We start from the raw sequence: 21,632 nt of genomic DNA, 5'->3' as shown, positions 1-21,632 counted from the left end.
TGGGAACAGCAAGCCCCATTCCCCTCTCCTTGTCTCCTACACCCATGCTGCTGTGGTCAGAGAGAGGTCGTAAATTCCTGGAGGAGATGATCTCCTCATGGCCACAGTATAGAGACAGAGTGAAGTTTCATAGAGAACAAAGGAATTTCTTCCACTTCACAGAACTTGAGGTCCGAACAACATTTATGTTCTGGAGAAGGTATAAAAGATCGGTGAAGAATCCAGCTACGGACTGGTCCGTTTGTTACAACTTGGGGAAGCTCATGGGAGACGGTGTGGCCACATTACCATAACGCTGTTTATATAATAGCCTCAGATATGAGGTTTACATCTAATTGTTGTAAAAGATGAATGAGTGCGGATGATACTGTTTGTAAAATTGTGTAATATGATTTTGGACTGTTTAATGAAGGAAACTCCAATTCCCTTTTGAGTTTAACGAAATCAGAGGACCGCCCATGAGCCCAGTTAGGGTCGGGCATCCTTTTCTGCAATTCCCGAATAAAACCCAACTTTGAGAATTTCTCAACAGACCATGTTTCCCTCAATCACGGGAGGACAAAGGTTGTAGACCATTGCTGAATCTTTTAACCATCCCACGTGGTTAAACTCTTAGACTATCGATACCGACAGAATAAGAACAAGTCTTTGATATTAATTACTAGTCTGCAGCTAGGAATTCAGTATCATTGAACGTGAAGGACGACAACCGCCGAAACATCCATTCTATAACGACATGAATGAATGTCACTCTGAACTAACCATTCTAACCATGACAGAGAGGGCGGACAAACTCTCCAACAGAAACAAACTTTTCAACAGAAATCCAGACGACACACTGAGCGTAAATATATATGTATTGATTGCAATTGTTCCCGAATGAGTGAACGTTCATGTGCAAAGGATTAGCATTTCAATTGTTATAATTATCAACTGTGTGTTGTCTCATCTCAGTCGACCCCCACTTCCCTTTTGTCCACCAAGCCGCGATGCCGGTTTATCCCACTAGGGAAACTCCGTTATCATTTCCTTGTAACTATCTACTGTTTGTTTATGCATTTCTGTGAATTACTTAGTTAGTAAATAAATGATTTTAAGACAATTGATGTATGGATTCACTTCATAGTAAAGACTGGGTTCGTGCAGATAACCGTCAATTTACGACGTTTGGAATGAGACTAACGTGAGGTAAAATAAATAATTAATTAATCAGAAGACTAATTGATCAGATATCAAAAATATCTGAAAAGTTATATTAGGAAAATTATAACTTGGTAAATCTGAATATTTTTTCTTGGTGCCCCGACTTCCTAGTTAATTACAGTTACGTGATTAATTAGTTAATCACGAAATGCTAATTACAGAGAGTTATTTGATAAAGATTAATCTTCAGTTTAATGATGCCAAAGACATGACAAGTTGTACAACTGACTAGGTGCCCCCCCCCTTTCCTACAGCAGACTTTCATTACAAAAAAAGAAAAGACTCGTTATCTGGTTCCTCTATATTATAATCTATTCGGTTTTTAAAATGTTTTATTCGAGTATCTCGGTTTTAAAAACCTTTTCTATCATGAGAGCTACATTTAAATAATGAAACATGTCACGAGATACTCATTTCTTTTCTGGCTTTCAGAACATTCTTCTCCCCTGCACCTCTTCCCCTGGTCCTGAGAGAGAAAGTAGTGCACTATATTGTCAACTCTTCCCCTGGTCTTTAGAGAGAAAGTAGTGCACTGTTGTCAACTCTTCCCCTGGTCCTTAGAGAGAAAGTAGTGTACTATGTTGTCAACTCTTCCCCTGGTCTTTAGAGAGAAAGTAGTGTATTATGTTGTCAACTCTTCCCCTCGTCCTTAGAGAGAAAGTAGTGTACTATGTTGTCAACTCTTCCCCTGGTCTTTAGAGAGAAAGTAGTGCACTATATTGTCAACTCTTCCCCTGGTCTTTAGAGAGAAAGTAGTGCACTATGTTGTCAACTCTTCTCCTGGTCCTTAGAGAGAAAGTAGTGCACTATGTTGTCAACTCTTCCCCTGGTCCTTAGTGTCCAAGAGAAAGTAGTGCACTATATTGTCAACTCTTCCCCTGGTCTTTAGAGAGAAAGTAGTGCACTATATTGTCAACTCTTCCCCTGGTCCTTAGAGAGAAAGTAGTGCACTATGTTGTCAACTCTTCCCCTGGTCCTTAGAGAGAAAGTAGTGCACTATGTTGTCAACTCTTCCCCTGGTCTTTAGTGTCCAAGAGAAAGTAGTGCACTATGTTGTCAACTCTTCTCCTGGTCCTTAGTGTCCAAGAGAAAGTAGTGCACTATGTTGTCAACTCTTCCCTTCGTCCTTAGTGCACTACTTTCTCTCTATGTTGTCAACTCTTCTCCTGGTCCTTAGAGAGAAAGTAGTGCACTATGTTGTCAACTCTTCCCCTGGTCCTTAGTGTCCAAGAGAAAGTAGTGTATTATGTTGTCAACTCTTCTCCTCGTCCTTAGAGAGAAAGTAGTGCACTATGTTGTCAACTCTTCCCCTGGTCCAATCTACACACACTACCCCATAATGACGTGAAGACAGATCTTTTGAAAACTTTTTGGGAGGAATTTTTAGCAAATGTATGAAAAATACAAAAATAAAATACCTTAGTATTCAGACCCTTCGCTATAAGAATCAAAATGTATCTCAGGTGCATCCTGTTTCCATTGAACATCCTCGAGATGTTTCTACAGCTTGATTGGAGTCCACCTGTGGTAAATTCAATTGATTGGACATGATTTGGAAAGGCACACACCTGTCTATATAAGGTCCCATAGTTGACAGTGCATGTCAGAGCAAAAACCAAGCCATGAGGTCGAAGGAATTGTATGTAGAGCTCCGAGACAGTATTGTCTCGAGGTACAGATTTGGGGAAGGGCACCAACACATTTCTGCAGCATTGAAGGTTCCCAAGAACACAGTGGCCTCCATCGTTCTTAAATGGAAGTTTGGAACCACCAAGACTCTTCCTAGAGCTGGCTGCCAGGCCCAACTGAGCAATCGGGGAGAAGGGCCTTGGTCAAGGAGGTGACCAAGAACCCGATGGTCACTCTGACAGAGCTCCAGAGTTCCTCTGTGGAGATGGGAGAACCTTCCAGAAGGACAGCCATCTCTGCAGCACTCCACCAATCAGGCTTTTATGGTAGAGTGGTGAGACGGAAGCCACTCCTCAGTAAAAAGGCACATGACAGCCAGTTTGGAGTTTTCCTGAAGGCACCTAAAGGACTCTCAGACCATGAGAAACAAGACTCTCTGGTCTGATGAAACCAAGATTGAACTCTTTGGCCTGAATGCCAAGCGTCACGTCTGGAGGAAACCAGGCACCACCTACGGTGAAGCATGGTGGTGGCAGCATCATGCTGTGGGGATGTTTTTCAGAGGTAGGGACTGGGAGACTAGTCAGAATCGAGAGAAAGATGAACGGAGCAAAGTACAGAGAGATCCTTGATGAAAACCTGCTCCAGAGCGCTCAGGACCTCAGAATGGGGCGAAGGTTCACTTTCCAACAGGACAATTTATTGAAGGCCTTTATGGTAGAGTGGTCATCCCCGACACCCCTGAGGCCCCGAGACCCGAGGCTGTAATCGCTGCCAAAGGTGCTTCAAGAATGTCCAGAGTAAAAAGCCTGAATACTTCTATAAATGTAAATATTAGTTTTATATTTAATACATTTGCTAAAATGTAGATGTTTTTTTTCTTCTTTGTTATTATGGGATAGTGTGTGTAGATTGATGAGGATTTAAATTAAAAAAATAAAACATTTCTTTTTTAGAGATGTTTTAGGGAGGGAGGGAGGGAGGGAGGGAGGGAGGGAGGGAGGGAGAGGGAGGTAGGGAGGGAGGGAGGGAGGGAGGGAGGCAGGGAGGGAGGGAGGGAGGGAGGGAGGCTGGCTGTGTCTAACAGGCTGGCTGTGTCTAACAGGCTGGCAGCAAACACCTCTGTTAAGATCTGTAGGACAGGCTGTTTGCTGGACAGCCGCTTAGTTCTCTCTCTCTCTCTCTCTCTAGTAGTTTGTCGTCTAGTGTTGTTGGTGGGGACGGGGGATGGGGACAAGAGTGAGGGAGGGAGGAAAGCTTCTGAAAACAAGCTGCCTTTAGTCTAGGCCCATTCTGTTGGCTAGGACAAGCTGATGTCATGGTGGTGTTTGGAGCTGGTTCTAGGCTTTTAATCCATCTGAGGCGTCTGGGATTGGAATAGAATGTAATAGAACCAGAATGACAATCTATAACAAAGAGTTAATAATTCACAAAACAGTAATACTATAGGGACATCCCCCGGGCTGCACGGCCTGCAGAGTAAGCAGCTCGAGTTGGACACAATTGAATAACATTCCGGGTTAAAGTTTCAGATTGGCACAATGCCATGCGTACAACATCTTGTATTACTGAGAGTCTGGACGTTTGGTAACGTTTCTGAAAGCACGTTACTTAGGGTGTTTTTCACGCCTTGGTTGATGTTTTATTCAAGCTGCAGGTCTACCACTTCTCCTTTAAGGTCTACCACTTCTCCTTTAAGGTCTACCACTTCTCCTTTAAGGTCTACCACTTCTCCTTTAAGGTCTACCACTTCTCCTTTAAGGTCTACCACTTCTCCTTTAAGGTCTACCACTTCTCCTTTAAGGTCTATCACTTCTCCTTTAAGGTCTATCACTTCTCCTTTAATGTCTACCACTTCTCCTTTAAGGTCTACCACTTCTCCTTTAAGGTCTACCACTTCTCCTTTAAGGTCTACCACTTCTACTTTAAGTTTTATCACTTCTACTTTAAGGTCTACCACTTCTCTTTTAAGGTCTACCACTTCTCCTTTAAGGTCTACCACTTCTACTTTAAGGTCTATCACTTCTCCTTTAAGGTCTATCACTTCTACTTTAAGGTCTATCACTTCTCCTTTAAGGTCTACCACTTCTCCTTTAAGGTCTATCACTTCTCCTTTAAGGTCTATCACTTCTCCTTTAAGGTCTATCACTTCTCCTTTAAGGTCTACCACTTCTCCTTTAAGGTCTACCACTTCTCCTTTAAGGTCTACCACTTCTCCTTTAAGGTCTACCACTTCTCCTTTAAGGTCTACCACTTCTCCTTTAAGGTCTACCACTTCTCCTTTAAGGTCTACCACTTCTCCTTTAAGGTCTACCACTTCTCCTTTAAGGTCTATCACTTCTCCTTTAAGGTCTACCACTTCTCCTTTAAGGTCTATCACTTCTACTTTAAGTTCTATCACTTCTCCTTTAAGGTCTACCACTTCTCCTTTAAGGTCTATCACTTCTCCTTTAAGGTCTACCACTTCTCCTTTAAGTTCTATCACTTCTCCTTTAAGGTCTACCACTTCTCTTTTAAGGTCTATCACTTCTCCTTTAAGGTCTACCACTTCTCCTTTAAGGTCTATCACTTCTCCTTTAAGGTCTACCACTTCTCCTTTAAGGTCTACCACTTCTCCTTTAAGGTCTACCACTTCTCCTTTAAGGTCTATCACTTCTCCTTTAAGGTCTACCACTTCTCCTTTAAGGTCTATCACTTCTCCTTTAAGGTCTACCACTTCTCCTTTAAGGTCTACCACTTCTCCTTTAAGGTCTATCACTTCTACTTTAAGTTCTATCACTTCTCCTTTAAGGTCTACCACTTCTCCTTTAAGGTCTACCACTTCTCCTTTAAGGTCTACCACTTCTCCTTTAAGGTCTATCACTTCTCCTTTAAGGTCTACCACTTCTCCTTTAAGGTCTATCACTTCTCCTTTAAGGTCTACCACTTCTCCTTTAAGGTCTATCACTTCTCCTTTAAGGTCTACCACTTCTCCTTTAAGGTCTATCACTTCTCCTTTAATGTCTACCACTTCTCCTTTAAGGTCTACCACTTCTCCTTTAAGGTCTACCACTTCTCCTTTAAGGTCTATCACTTCTCCTTTAAGGTCTACCACTTCTCCTTTAAGGTCTATCACTTCTCCTTTAAGGTCTACCACTTCTCTTTTAAGGTCTACCACTTCTCCTTTAAGGTCTACCACTTTTACTTTAAGTTCTATCACTTCTCCTTTAAGGTCTACCACTTCTCCTTTAAGGTCTACCACTTCTCCTTTAAGGTCTACCACTTCTCCTTTAAGGTCTACCACTTCTCCTTTAAGTTCTATCACTTCTCCTTTAAGGTCTACCACTTCTCCTTTAAGGTCTACCACTTCTCCTTTAAGGTCTACCACTTCTCCTTTAAGGTCTACCACTTCTCCTTTAAGGTCTACCACTTCTCTTTTAAGGTCTACCACTTCTCCTTTAAGGTCTATCACTTCTCCTTTAAGGTCTACCACTTCTCCTTTAAGGTCTATCACTTCTCCTTTAAGGTCTACCACTTCTCTTTTAAGGTCTACCACTTCTCCTTTAAGGTCTACCACTTCTACTTTAAGTTCTATCACTTCTCCTTTAAGGTCTACCACTTCTCCTTTAAGGTCTACCACTTTTACTTTAAGTTCTATCACTTCTCCTTTAAGGTCTACCACTTCTCCTTTAAGGTCTACCACTTCTCCTTTAAGGTCTACCACTTCTCCTTTAAGGTCTACCACTTCTCCTTTAAGGTCTACCACTTCTCTTTTAAGGTCTACCACTTCTCCTTTAAGGTCTATCACTTCTCCTTTAAGGTCTACCACTTCTCCTTTAAGGTCTATCACTTCTCCTTTAAGGTCTACCACTTATCCTTTAAGGTCTACCACTTCTCCTTTAAGGTCTACCACTTCTACTTTAAGTTCTATCACTTCTCCTTTAAGGTCTACCACTTCTCCTTTAAGGTCTACCACTTCTCCTTTAAGGTCTATCACTTCTCCTTTAAGGTCTACCACTTATCCTTTAAGGTCTACCACTTCTCCTTTAAGGTCTACCACTTCTACTTTAAGTTCTATCACTTCTCCTTTAAGGTCTACCACTTCTCCTTTAAGGTCTACCACTTCTCCTTTAAGGTCTATCACTTCTCCTTTAAGGTCTACCACTTCTCCTTTAAGGAATGATGTTGTAATTTTACTAAACAAAATATAGAAGAAACATGGAACATTTTTAACGATTTTACTGAGTTCCAGTTCATATAAGGAAATCAGTTCAATTTAAATCATTTCAGTAGACCCTAATCTATGGATTCTATGACTGGGCAGGGGCGCAGCCGTGGGTGGACCTGGGAGGACAATAGCCCCACCCACTGAGGAGCCAGGCCCAACCAATCAGAATAAGTTACTGGGTTACTGGTCTCAGAACGATCCAGCAGGAGAAGAAGCCGGATGTGGAGGTCCTGGGGAGGCGTGGTCACACGTGTTCTGCGGTTGTGAGGCCGGGTTTTGCACAACCGAAGAATTTCTACACAAACTGTCAGAAACCGTCTCAGGGAAGCTCATCTGCTCGTCGTCCTCACCGGGGTCGTGACCTGACTGCAGTTCAGCGTCGTAACCGACTTCAGTGGGCAAAATGATCACCTTCGATGGCCAATGGCAACGCTTGAGAAATGTGCTCTTCACGGATGAATCCCGATTTCAACTGACAGCGTGTTTCAGTTCCCATCAATATCCAGCAACTTCACACAGTCTTTGAAGAGGAGTGGGACAACATTCCACAGGCCACAATCAACAGCCTGATCAACTCTATGTGAAGGAGATGTGTCGCGCTACATGAGGCAAATGGTCACACCAGATACTGACTGGTTTTCTGATCACACCAGATACTGACTGGTTTTCTGATCACACCAGATACTGACTGGTTTTCTGATCACACCAGATACTGACTGGTTCTCTGATCACACCAGATACTAACTGGTTTTCTGATCAACACCAGATACTGACTGGTTTTCTGATCACACCAGATACTGACTGGTTTTCTGATCACACCAGATACTGACTGGTTTTCTGATCATACCAGATACTGACTGGTTCTCTGATCACACCAGATACTGACTGGTTTTCTCATCCACACCAGATACTGACTGGTTTTCTCATCCACACCCCTACCTTTTTATTTTAAAGGTATCTGTGACCAACAGATGCATATCTGTAATTCCCAGTCGTGTGAAATTGATTTCCTTATACGAACTCTAACTCAGTGAAATCTTTTTAAATTGTTTCATGTTTGTGTTTATATTTTTTGTTCAGTGTTTGATTCAAGGAAAATAGTAAATACTATGCATACTCATTATCTTGTAGTACACAAATACAAAAAAACAAAGAGATTGAATTTGGCAGAACTCACCGTACTCTCTGCTTATAGGAAATGGCCACGGCCAGGAGAGATGGCAATCAGTGATGACCAGCCATGAAAAGAAAAACAAAGGCAGTTGGCATATCAAAAACAAGATTTGACTGCAGGGCAGAACTCCTTTATCAGAATAGCTGTTCTAGCCAAATCACAGCCTGAGAATGTACCAGCTCATTACCCAGAGAGAATGTATAAAGGCTGTGCTTTCCTCTTAACGAGCTCGTGAGGAGTAAATAGGCAACTTCATTATGTAAATAATACTCTTCACTTAGGCAACTTCATTCTGTAAATAATACTCATCACTTAGGCAACTTCATTCTGTAAATAATGTAATGTATTAATAATAATAATGTAATAATAACTCCATTTTGCATAGATTAGAAATCTCGGACTTTACTTGCTACACACATGGAGCCTCTGGCTGTTTTGATCGACCAGTGACGACAAGTGAGTGGGCTACCGGAGTGTCTTTTTAATGTGTCGGGGTCATTAAAACGGTGGTTTAATTAAACTGCAGAATGGACTGGTCTATCTTGTAGGCTATGTAGTAATGTCACATAGATCATTTAAAACCTGTTTTATTTGAATTTTAACAAAAATGAATACTATCCCAAGTAATCGAATATTAACGTCCGTTCGGATATCCCGCCCAAAACGGCGAATTCCACTTCCTAAATACGAACAATTCAATTTTGGCCACTTTTTTTCCACCCCGCACCTTTTTATGATGTAATTTAGGCTAGTATTCTTCACACTGCTGCATGGAGACATCATTACACCATTTACACAAACACATCCACCTTCATCACTCCTGATACAGAAGTAGTAAGGCTTCTAGAAGACTCCTGATACAGAAGTAGTAAGGCTTCTAGAAGACTCCTGATACAGAAGTAGTAAGGCTTCTAGAAGACTCCTGATACAGAAGTAGTAAGGCTTCTAGAAGACTCCTGATACAGAAGTAGTAAGGCTTCTAGAAGACTCCTGATACAGAAGTAGTAAGGCTTCTAGAAGACTCCTGATACAGAAGTAGTAAGACTTCTAGAAGACTCCTGATACAGAAGTAGTAAGGCTTCTAGAAGACTCCTGATACAGAAGTAGTAAGGCTTCTAGAAGACTCCTGATACAGAAGTAGTAAGGCTTCTAGAAGACTCCTGATACAGAAGTAGTAAGGCTTCTAGAAGACTCCTGATACAGAAGTAGTAAGGCTTCTAGAAGACTCCTGATACAGAAGTAGTAAGACTTCTAGAAGACTCCTGATACAGAAGTAGTAAGGCTTCTAGAAGACTCCTGATACAGAAGTAGTAAGGCTTCTAGAAGACTCCTGATACAGTAGTAGTAAGGCTTCTAGAAGACTCCTGATACAGTAGTAGTAAGGCTTCTAGAAGACTCCTGATACAGAAGTAGTAAGGCTTCTAGAAGACTCCTGATACAGAAGTAGTAAGGCTTCTAGAAGACTCCTGATACAGAAGTAGTAAGGCTTCTAGAAGACTCCTGATACAGAAGTAGTAAGGCTTCTAGAAGCCTCCTTTCATCACCTCTGTGTTCCACGTCGTGATGATTCTTCTCATCCTTAACAGGGAGGTTAGCCTGGCTCCCCAGAGCTCCGAGGGCCAGCAGCCCAGACCCTGGGATTATCCCAGGAGGCTGGAGCCCGGAGGGGTGGGCGGCCAGGAGGGGAGGACCACCGTGGGCTGCATGGGACAGGTGCTGAGCCTGGAGCTGTTGCTGCTGTAGACGGGAGGGGGCAGAGACGGAGCAAGAAGAGGACAAGTGGGTCGGAGGGTAAGAGAAGAGAGACGCCGTACACTGACCACTAACCCATAGAGCCTCAGGATCTCTGTAACACAAACTGCTGTAGGTTTCCCCAGAGGACTCATTACTAAAGTAGTATATATATATATATATATATTTTTTTTTTGCACAGATCTAGACTCAAGTTAAAAGAGGCAAAGTTCATCAAGTTACGAATTGCATCCATTCAGTCATAGAACACGATCAAACATACTTTATTAAAATTATTGTTTTACTTTGTGGCCGGCTGTTGGTCTAGGTTGCGGCGATAACATAGTAATTTACCTACGGCAGTCTTCAGGGGAAACATAACTATGTTTAACCAAATGTACTTGAGAAACCCCAGCCACTAAAACACACAGGCTGATCACTTAAACCGGGACTATTTGACCAGCACGGAGAGATATTAACATGTTAACAGGTCTATAGGTGTCTAGGATAAGAGTGGATGACAGAGCTGTGTCCATCACAGTGCTATTCTATTTCCATACCAGGCTATGGAGCCAGTAAGTGAGGTTTAACCAGGCTATAGAGAGATTAGATATTAACACATTAACACGTCTATAGACGTCTGGATCTGAGAGCAACAGAGCTATATCCCCCTCTCAGTGCTACAGAGCCACGCCCCTCTCAGTGCTACAGAGCCACACCCCTCTCAGTGCTACAGAGCCACGCCCCTCTCAGTGCTACAGAGCCACGCCCCTCTCAGTGCTACAGAGCCATCCCCCTCTCAGTGCTACAGAGCCACGCCCCTCTCAGTGCTACAGAGCCACGCCCCTCTCAGTGCTACAGAGCCACCCCCCTCTCAGTGCTACAGAGCCACACCCCTCTCAGTGCTACAGAGCCATGCCCCTCTCAGTGCTACAGAGCCACACTCCTCTCAGTGCTACAGAGCCATCCCCCTCTCAGTGCTACAGAGTCACACCCCTCTCAGTGCTACAGAGCCATCCCCCTCTCAGTGCTATAGAGCCACGCCCCTCTCAGTGCTACAGACCTATATCCCCCTCTCAGTGCTACAGAGCCACGCCCCTCTCAGTGCTACAGAGCCACGCCCCTCTCAGTGCTACAGAGCCACGCCCCTCTCAGTGCTACAGAGCCACACCCCTCTCAGTGCTACAGAGCCACGCCCCTCTCAGTGCTACAGAGCCACGCCCCTCTCAGTGCTACAGAGCCACACCCCTCTCAGTGCTACAGACCTATATCCCCCTCTCAGTGCTACAGAGTCACACCCCTCTCAGTGCTACAGAGCCATCCCCCTCTCAGTGCTATAGAGCCACGCCCCTCTCAGTGCTACAGACCTATATCCCCCTCTCAGTGCTACAGAGCCACGCCCCTCTCAGTGCTACAGAGCCACGCCCCTCTCAGTGCTACAGAGCCACGCCCCTCTCAGTGCTACAGAGCCACACCCCTCTCAGTGCTACAGAGCCACGCCCCTCTCAGTGCTACAGAGCCACGCCCCTCTCAGTGCTACAGAGTCACACCCCTCTCAGTGCTACAGAGCCACGCCCCTCTCAGTGCTACAGAGTCACACCCCTCTCAGTGCTACAGAGCCACACCCCTCTCAGTGCTACAGAGCCACCCCCCTCTCAGTGCTACAGAGCCACCCCCCTCTCAGTGCTATAGAGCCACGCCCCTCTCAGTGCTACAGACCTATATCCCCCTCTCAGTGCTACAGAGCCACGCCCCTCTCAGTGCTACAGAGCCACGCCCCTCTCAGTGCTACAGAGCCACGCCCCTCTCAGTGCTACAGAGCCACGCCCCTCTCAGTGCTACAGAGCCACGCCCCTCTCAGTGCTACAGAGCCACGCCCCTCTCAGTGCTACAGAGCCACGCCCCTCTCAGTGCTACAGAGCAACGCCCCTCTCAGTGCTTAACCAACACAAAAACATCCTATGGCGTTCTGCATTAGCGTCGAACAGCCCCCGTGAAATGCAGCTGTTCAGGGAAGCTAGAAACCATTATACACAGGCAGTTAGAAAGGTTTATAATCTTTATGGAAGGCTGGATCCTCCCCAATGTCTCTAATAACGTTTTAATCATTTTGCACCCGATGCTAATTTTAGCCATTTTAAAAGTAAAAGGCGTACTAACTTTATTCCCGCGAAACGAAAATTCATTTAAAAAAAATAATATTTTAATTGCATAACATTTTCAAAGTTTAATGGTTTTTGTGTGATTTGTTAAATTGGGTTACCTCTTTATCAATGAATGTGGTGGAAATGTAGCTCAAATATATATATTTTTTTTTAGGGAGTGTACTTACTTTTTCACATGACTGTATACGCACCAATTTTGGGGGGTTATTTTTATTTTATATAACCTTTATTTAACGAGGCAAGTCAGTTAAGAACAAAATCTTATTTACAATGACAGGTCTACCCCGGCCAAACCCCAGACGACGCTGGGCCAATTGTACGCCGCCCCCTATGGGACTCCCAATCACTGCCGGGTGTGATACAGCCTGGATTCGAACCGGGTACTGTAGTGACGCCTCTTGCACTGAGATGCAGTGTCTAAGACCTCTGTGTCACTCGGGAGACCAGTAAGCATCAACATAAATTACAAATAGCATTTAGTCGTACGTATAAATAAAGACATAAACAAGTGATATAATATGAACCACACAACTTTATTGAAATAAGCATCTTAATGCAAAACATTGTCTTATTCAAACCTGAAAATGTAAATATTTAAAATTGCTACCGTAACATGATTCAACACTAATTTCATCACAATATAATATAATACAAATAATATAACAATTATTATTAGTTTTTACTTTTTAATCAATTTCTAAACTTCTAAAAGTAAAGAAAAGGAATTCCAAAAAGAAAAACATTATTTATTTATAATCTAATAATTTATTATTATTATTTTACAAGTCATTACAATTTACAGGTCCGATACACCCCGAAGGCCATTCCAGGTATGACTGAAACAAAGGGAGGCTGGCATGATGTCTTGGATACGAACGGGGGACACGCAGGAGAAGGAGGACACGCAGGAGAAGGGGGGACACGCAGGAGAAGGAGGACACGCAGGAGAAGGAGGTGACGCAGGAGAAGTGGGGACACGCAGGAGAAGTGGGGACACGCAGGAGAAGGGGGACACGCAGGAGAAGGGGGACACGCAGGAGAAGGGGGACACGCAGGAGAAGGAGGACACGCAGGAGAAGGAGGACACGCAGGAGAAGGGAGGACACGCAGGAGAAGGGAGGACACGCAGGAGAAGAGGGGACACGCAGGAGAAGGAGGACAGCCAGGAGAAGGAGGACACGCAGGAGAAGGAGGACACGCAGGAGAAGGAGGACAGGCAGGAGAAGGGGGACACGCAGGAGAAGGGGGTCATTGTTTATAGTTACATTCCAGTTGAATAACCCCCCCGAGGCCTCAGTTAGCAGCTCCTTAACTTCCTCTGGCTCCTTGATCTCCTTCTCTCAATCCTCATCTTCTCCCAGTAGCTCAGCATCTTCCTCTAAGAAAGCCTCCCAGTAGCTCAGCATCTTCCACTAAGAAGGCCTCCCAGTAGCTCAGCATCTTCCTCTAAGAAAAGCCTCCCAGTAGCTCAGCATCTTTGTCTAAGAAAAGCCTCCCAGTAGCTCAGCATCTTCCTCTAAGAAGGCCTCCCAGTAGCTCAGCATCTTCATCTAAGAAGGCCTCCCAGTAGCTCAGCATCTTCCTCTAAGAAAAGCCTCCCAGTAGCTCAGCATCTTTGTCTAAGAAAAGCCTCCCAGTAGCTCAGCATCTTCCTCTAAGAAGGCCTCCCAGTAGCTCAGCATCTTCCTCTAAGAAGGCCTCCCAGTAGTTCAGCATCTTCCTCTAAGGCCTCCCAGTAGCTCAGCATCAAGGCCATCTTCCTCTAAGTAGGCCTCCCAGTAGCTCAGCATCTTCGTCTAAGAAGGCCTCCCAGTAGCTCAGCATCTTCATCTAAGAAAGCCTCCCAGTAGCTCAGCATCTTCCTCTAAGGCCTCCCAGTAGCTCAGCATCTTCCTCTAAGAAGGCCTCCCAGTAGCTCAGCATCTTCCACTAAGAAGGCCTCCCAGTAGCTCAGCATCTTCCTCTAAAAAGGCCTGCCAGTAGCTCAGCATCAAGGCCATCTTCCTCTAAGTAGGCCTCCCAGTAGCTCAGCATCTTCCTCTAAGAAGGCCTCCCAGTAGCTCAGCATCTTCCTCTAAGAAGGCCTCCCAGTAGCTCAGCATCTTCCTCTAAGGTGGCCTCCAAGTAGCTCAGCATCTTCCACTAAGAAGGCCTCCAAGAAGCTCAGCATCTTCCTCTAAGAAGGCCTCCCAGTAGCTCAGCATCTTCCTCTAAGAAGGCCTCCCAGTAGCTCAGCATCTTCCTCTAAGAAGGCCTCCCAGTAGTTCAGCATCTTCCTCTAAGGCCTCCCAGTAGCTCAGCATCAAGGCCATCTTCCTCTAAGTAGGCCTCCCAGTAGCTCAGCATCTTCGTCTAAGAAGGCCTCCCAGTAGCTCAGCATCTTCGTCTAAGAAGGCATCCCAGTAGCTCAGCATCTTCCTCTAACGTGGCCTCCCAGTAGCTCAGCATCTTCCTCTAAGGTGGCCTCCCAGTAGCTCAGCATCTTCCTCTAAGAAGGCCTCCCAGTAGCTCAGCATCTTCCTCTAAGAAGGCCTCCCAGTAGCTCAGCATCTTCCTCTAACGTGGCCTCCCAGTAGCTCAGCATCTTCCTCTAAGGCGGCCTCCCAGTAGCTCAGCATCTTCCTCTAAGGCGGCCTCCCAGTAGCTCAGCATCTTCCTCTAAGGCGGCCTCCCAGTAGCTCAGCATCTTCCTCTAACGTGGCCTCCCAGTAGCTCAGCATCTTCCTCTAAGGCGGCCTCCCAGTAGCTCAGCATCTTCCTCTAACGTGGCCATGCAGTAGCTCAGCATCTTCCTCTAACGTGGCCTCCCAGTAGCTCAGCATCTTCCTCTAAGGCGGCCTCCCAGTAGCTCAGCATCTTCCTCTAAGGCGGCCTCCCAGTAGCTCAGCATCTTCCTCTAAGGCGGCCTCCCAGTAGCTCAGCATCTTCCTCTAAGGTGGCCATGCCGTCACTGTCCTCCTCATGGACAGGGAGTGCATTATCCTCTTCTTTGTCTATTTCTAAAACTCATAAAATAAAAGTCAAACATTGAAAATGTAAATCAGTGACAACCCCTCCAAAGAATTGCCTAATAAAAAGTTATATTCAGAAAACACTTCAGTACATAAAAAATAAAGGAATCAATGAAAGAGAAGTGTATCCACAAGCAACATTTTCCAAAGGATTTCATCGTAACATTTGAGAAAAAATGTAACATACAGTGGGGAGAATATATATATATATACAGTGGGGAGAATATATATATATATACAGTGGGGAGAATATATATATATATACAGTGGGGAGAATATATATATATATACAGTGGGGAGAATATATATATATATACAGTGGGGAGAACAAGTATTTGACACACTGCCGATTTTGCAGGTTTTCCTACTTACAAAGCATGTAGAGGTCTGTAATTTGTATCATAGGTACACTGCAACTGTGAAATACTCTTTAAAAACCTAAATATCATTACCAACATTAAAAAAATATATATATATAAATTAAAAATCATGAATGACGGCACTGCCAAAAGTGGTCATAACCTGTCAGATTGAGTGGAGGACAGGCGACTTCCTGTGGCAGGGGGCGTCATTTTCCTGTTGACCTTTCGAGAGAAAAAAACTAATTCCTGCCTCTTAACCAATCACATATCATCATGCAGACGTGGGGCGTGGCTCTGTAGCACTGAGAGGGGGATATAGGTCTGTAGCACTGAGAGGGGGATATAGGTCTGTAGCACTGAGAGGGGGATATAGGTCTGTAGCACTGAGAGGGGGATATAGGTCTGTAGCACTGAGAGGGGGATATAGGTCTGTAGCACTGAGAGGGGGATATAGGTCTGTAGCACTGAGAGGGGGATATAGGTCTGTAGCACTGAGAGGGGCGTGGCTCTGTAGCACTGAGAGGGGCGTGGCTCTGTAGCACTGAGAGAGGGATATAGGTCTGTAGCACTGAGAGAGGGATATAGGTCTGTAGCACTGAGAGGGGGATATAGGTCTGTAGCACTGAGAGGGGGATATAGGTCTGTAGCACTGAGAGGGGGATATAGGTCTGTAGCACTGAGAGGGGGATATAGGTCTGTAGCACTGAGAGGGGGATATAGGTCTGTAGCACTGAGAGGGGCGTGGCTCTGTAGCACTGAGAGGGGCGTGGCTCTGTAGCACTGAGAGGAGCGTGGCTCTGTAGCACTGAGAGGGGTGTGGCTCTGTAGCACTGAGAGGGGTGTGGCTCTGTAGCACTGAGAGGGGCGTGGCTCTGTAGCACTGAGAGGGGCGTGGGTCTGTAGCACTGAGAGGGGCGTGGCTCTGTAGCACTGAGAGGGGCGTGGCTCTGTAGCACTGAGAGGAGCGTGGCTCTGTAGCACTGAGAGGGGTGTGGCTCTGTAGCACTGAGAGGGGTGTGGCTCTGTAGCACTGAGAGGGGCGTGGCTCTGTAGCACTGAGAGGGGCGTGGCTCTGTAGCACTGAGAGGGGCGTGGCTCTGTAGCACTGAGAGGAGCGTGGCTCTGTAGCACTGAGAGGGGTGTGGCTCTGTAGCACTGAGAGGGGTGTGGCTCTGTAGCACTGAGAGGGGCGTGGCTCTGTAGCACTGAGAGGGGCGTGGGTCTGTAGCACTGAGAGGGGCGTGGCTCTGTAGCACTGAGAGGGGCGTGGCTCTGTAGCACTGAGAGGGGTGTGGCTCTGTAGCACTGACGTTTATAGACGTGGATAGAATATACATCTTTGCTTGGCTTTACTTAGTAAAAGTGTTTCCATTCCCTTTTCGATAAAAACAGATGAATCTTAATTCCCACCATTATGTCATGCTGTCCACTAACACCATAACGCTCTCTGGGTGAATTCATATCACGCATGGTGTTAACGTTTACAATAGCACACAGACAAGGCAAAGAGACGCTATGAAAACAACAGTGGAAACACACCGACACACTAGTATTCACTCTCTTCAACATCCAGTCTGGTGGATCCACAGACACACAACGAGTCATCACGATGCTCCGTGGGTGATCGTAATGGATGTGGGTTAAAAAGCCCTTGGCAGTACATAAAACCAGGTTAAAACCAGGTTAAAACCAGGTTAAATAACCCTTCAGGAACACTTAGCAGGTTTAAAACCAGGTTAGAACCAGGTTAATTAACCCTTCAGGAACACTTAGCAGTACATAAAACCAGGTTAAAACCAGGTTAAAACCAGGTTAAATAACCCTTCAGGAACACTTAGCAGTACATTAAACCAGGTTAAAACCAGGTTAAATAACCCTTCAGGAACACTTAGCAGTACATAAAACCAGGTTAAAACCAGGTTAAAACCAGGTTAAAACCAGGTTAATTAACCCTTCAGGAACACTTAGCAGTACATAAAACCAGGTTAAAACCAGGTTAAATAACCCTTCAGGAACACTTAGCAGTACATAAAACCAGGTTAAAACCAGGTTAAAACCAGGTTAATTAACCCTTCAGGAACACTTAGCAGTACATAAAACCAGGTTAAAACCAGGTTAAATAACCCTTCAGGAACCACCAATAGACATCCTTTATTACAGCCATCTACAAGCACTGAATACTTAAAGACTATAATGGCAGTATGTGTGTTGTCTCTCTCCCCATCTCTTTCACAAGCCTCTACTGAAATACAAATCATTTGTAGTCTTTTTTGTTAAACTTGTTTATAGGGAGAAGAACTTAAGACCTACTAGGTACGTTAGTTATACTGTTGTCTTGGAGAATAATAACAAAGGCATTCTGTAGATAAACAACCCTGATATATAGTCTATAGCATTAACTCTTGTCCAAGTGAATACTATGTGTATTCTCATAGCTTCCTCAAAGGTCAGGGAGGCTGGGGTACTCAGAGGGTACATCCTGAGGAAGGCACAGGCTACTAGTCTCAGGTCAAAACAGACACTGGTTTGTTACTCACTTAAAATGTGAATGACCATAGACGGGTTTGGTTGTTTAGCAACAATACAGACACCCACACGCTCCCTCACCACCCACACGCTCCCTCACCACCCGCAAGCTCCCTCACCACCCACACGCTCTCCCTCACCACCCGCACGCTCCCTCACCACCCGCACGCTCCCTCACCACCCGCACGCTCCCTCACCACCCGCACGCTCCCTCACCACCCGCACGCTCCCTCACCACCCACACGCTCCCTCACCACCCTCACCACCCGCACGCTCCCTCACCACCCACACGCTCCCTCACCACCCACACGCTCCCTCACCACCCTCACCACCCACACGCTCCCTCACCACCCACACGCTCCCTCACCACCCACCCGCTCCCTCACCACCCGCACGCTCCCTCACCACCCGCATGCTCCCTCACCACCCGCACGCTCCCTCACCACCCGCACGCTCCCTCACCACCCGCACGCTCCCTCACCACCCGCACGCTCTCCTTCACCACCTATACGCTCCCTCACCACCCACACGCTCCCTCACCACCCACACGCTCCCTCACCACCCACACGCTCCCTCACCACCCGCCCGCTCCCTCACGCTCCCTCACCACCCGCACGCTCCCTCACCACCCGCACGCTCCCTCACCACCCGCACGCTCCCTCACCACCCACACGCTCCCTTACCACCCACACGCTCCCTCACCACCCACACGCTTCATCACCACCCTCACCACCCACACGCTCCCTCACCACCCACACGCTCCCTCACCACCCACACCCTCCCACACGCTCCCTCACCACCCACACGCTCCATCACCACCCACACGCTCCCTCACCACCCACACGCTTCATCACCACCCTCACCACCCACACGCTCCCTCACCACCCACACGCTCCCTCACCACCCACACCCTCCCACACGCTCCCTCACCACCCACACGCTCCCTCACCACCCACACGCTCTCCCTCACCACCCACACGCTCTCCCTCACCACCCACACGCTCTCCCTCACCACCCACACGCTCTCCCTCACCACCCACACGCTCTCCCTCACCACCCACACGCTCTCCCTCACCACCTATATGCTCCCTCACCACCCACACGCTCCCTCACCACCCTCACGCTCCCTCACCACCCACATGCTCCCTCACCACCCATACGCTCCCTCACCACCCGCACGCTCCCAACAACCTTCACCATCTCGAATCACACCACGACGAAAGGCAGAAACCTGGCACTAAGGGAAGACGTGAACTAACGTGAATAAATGTGTGATTAATATTATATATTACTCTGTGATCATGTGTAATTCACTGTGTCTGCTAAATCGGTGAGACTGTTGTCAGGCCAGCAACTGGACACAGGTACTTTTAGACTAGACTGTTAGAAATGGGTAGTCGGTACAGTAGTCACGTTAATGCAGATTTGTCCCTGGCCTAGCTGGTGTTTATTAAATGAAGATTTAAAATAATAATAATAATAATAATAATAATAATAATAATAATTTAAAAGAAGAAGGTTTACACACGGTGAGGGGCAGATTGGGAAGCCCACGTACCCCGATGGTGGCATTGAGCTCAGTCATGGTGACCTGTTTAGCTCGGTCTACTGCCTGGGCTACCTGCTGTTGGTGCTATAGGGGGGGGGGGGGGGGAGAGAAACAGAGGGAACGGTTAGGACACTTCATCTATATAGACAGCTCTAGGGTTGTGAAATTCCCTGCTTTTTCCAGAAAATGTCATTCTTACTCCTATTCGAGAATTTTACAACCCTAAAGTTGTAAACAACAAACAGAGTAGACCGATCATGGGTCTCATCTTCCCCACACACAACAACACACTTTACAATCACAACAACACACTTTGCAATCACAACAACACACTTTGCAATCACAACAACACACTTTGCAATCACAACAACACACTTTACAATCACAACAACACACTTTACAATCACAACAACACACTTTACAATCACAACACACTTTACAATCACAACAACACACTTTACAATCACAACAACACACTTTACAATCACAACAACACACTTTACAATCACATTCTAGATGACAAAGATAGATTGTGTTTTGAACAATAAAAAAAAAAAAACAGAATTTAAAAACAAGACCATTTTATTCACACGAGTGGATAAACTTGAATTAGAGACGAGTGCCATACGCAATCATGCAAAAGCATCTAACCTTGTTCAGTCAGTACGACAGTGCCATCCTGACTAAATATGCACAATGACCAGCTCAACGTGGTCACCTCTAACTTCAGACACTCCACAGTGTGACACGAGAAACACCCCCAAAAACACACTCACCTCTTGTGACAGGAAAGGCATAATTTGAGCTAGAATCGCGTTGAGCCGCTTGCCGATCTCGGTCTGGGAAAAAAAAAAACACACAAAGAGGACGAAATTCCAATTTAGAAAGCTGTAAAAGTACATAGGTAGTAGAATGACTTCGTTTGTAGCCTGTGTCGGTACGCTGATGTTTACAGCGCTTACGGACAATTACTGCTGCGGGCGGTAGTGCTCGACTCAACATCCTCTCTAAACTGCATGATATTGACATGAGAGATATTTAAAACATTACACACAGAAAGAGGGGGGGGGGGGCGAGAGAGAGAGGGGGGGGGAGAGAGAGAGAGAGAGAGAGAGAGAGGGGAGGGAGAGAGAGAGAGGGGTGGGAGAGGGAGAGAGAGAGAGAGAGAGAGGGGAGGGGAGAGAGAGAGGAGGGGAGAGAGAGAGAGGGGAGAGAGAGAGAGAGGAGGGGAGAGAGAGAGAGGGGAGAGAGAGAGGAGGGGAGAGAGAGAGAGGGGAGAGAGAGAGAGAGAGGAGGGGAGAGAGAGAGAGGGGAGAGAGAGAGAGAGAGGAGGGGAGAGAGAGAGGGGGAGAGCGAGAGGGGGAGAGGGGAGAGCGAGAGGGGGAGAGGGGAGAGCGAGAGGGGAGAGAGAGGGGAGAGAGAGGGAGAGAGAGGGAGGGTGGATGGAGGAGCAGTGAGAACAGCTGGACTGACTGACTAAATGATGAGTGAGTCCTCTCCACTCCACTCCACTCCACTCCACTCCACTCCTCTCCACTGTAGGGAAAACGAGGAGGCAGGTGATGTGTGCCTCTTTCACTCCAAGTGGCTGAACTCCTTCCTCTTATCCTGACTGTTTCATCTACCTTGTCAACTGTCTGTTAACTGACTAACCACACTACTTACATTTATAGTCTAGTATCTCAAACATGCACAGTGTTTTAGTGTGGCCTCGGGCCTGTCTGTCTGGGACTAAATCATTGCCTAAAGCCTTTATGGCCTCTCCCCCCCAGCCTCGGGCCTCTCTGTCTGGGACTAAGGGCCATTATGGCCTCTACCCCCCAGCCTCAGGCCTGTCTGTCTGGGACTAAATCATTGCCTAAAGCCTTCATGGTCTCTCCCCCCCCCAGCCTCAGACCTGTCTGTCTGGGACTGAATCATTGCCTAAAGCCATTATGGCCTCTCCCCCCAGCCTCAGGCCTGTCTGTCTGGGACTAAGGGCCATTGCCTAAAGCCTTCATGGCCTCTCCCCCCAGCCTCAGGCCTGTCTGTCTGGGACTAAGGGCCATTGCCTAAAGCCTTCATGGCCTCTCCCC

At 46.4% G+C, this 21,632-nt stretch overlaps 1 protein-coding gene across 1 annotated transcript in view; it reads right to left on the bottom strand.

The window, feature by feature from the left end:
* LOC139406299 (TLE family member 3, transcriptional corepressor a) overlaps positions 1 to 21,632 on the bottom strand; it is a 105,061-nt gene that overhangs the window by 45,726 nt on the left and 37,703 nt on the right. Inside the window, exons 5-7 of the mRNA XM_071148763.1 lie at positions 20,334 to 20,396; positions 19,537 to 19,641; positions 9,687 to 9,950 (exon numbers count right to left, since the gene is read on the bottom strand). Coding sequence (XP_071004864.1) covers positions 9,687 to 9,950; positions 19,537 to 19,641; positions 20,334 to 20,396 — 432 coding nt within the window. The remainder of the gene's footprint in view (positions 1 to 9,686; positions 9,951 to 19,536; positions 19,642 to 20,333; positions 20,397 to 21,632) is intronic.

The sequence above is a fragment of the Oncorhynchus clarkii genome, chromosome 4 (genome assembly GCF_045791955.1).
Source record: "Oncorhynchus clarkii lewisi isolate Uvic-CL-2024 chromosome 4, UVic_Ocla_1.0, whole genome shotgun sequence".
Classification (NCBI taxonomy): domain Eukaryota; kingdom Metazoa; phylum Chordata; class Actinopteri; order Salmoniformes; family Salmonidae; genus Oncorhynchus; species Oncorhynchus clarkii.
This window is presented reverse-complemented; position numbering and strand designations above follow the sequence as displayed.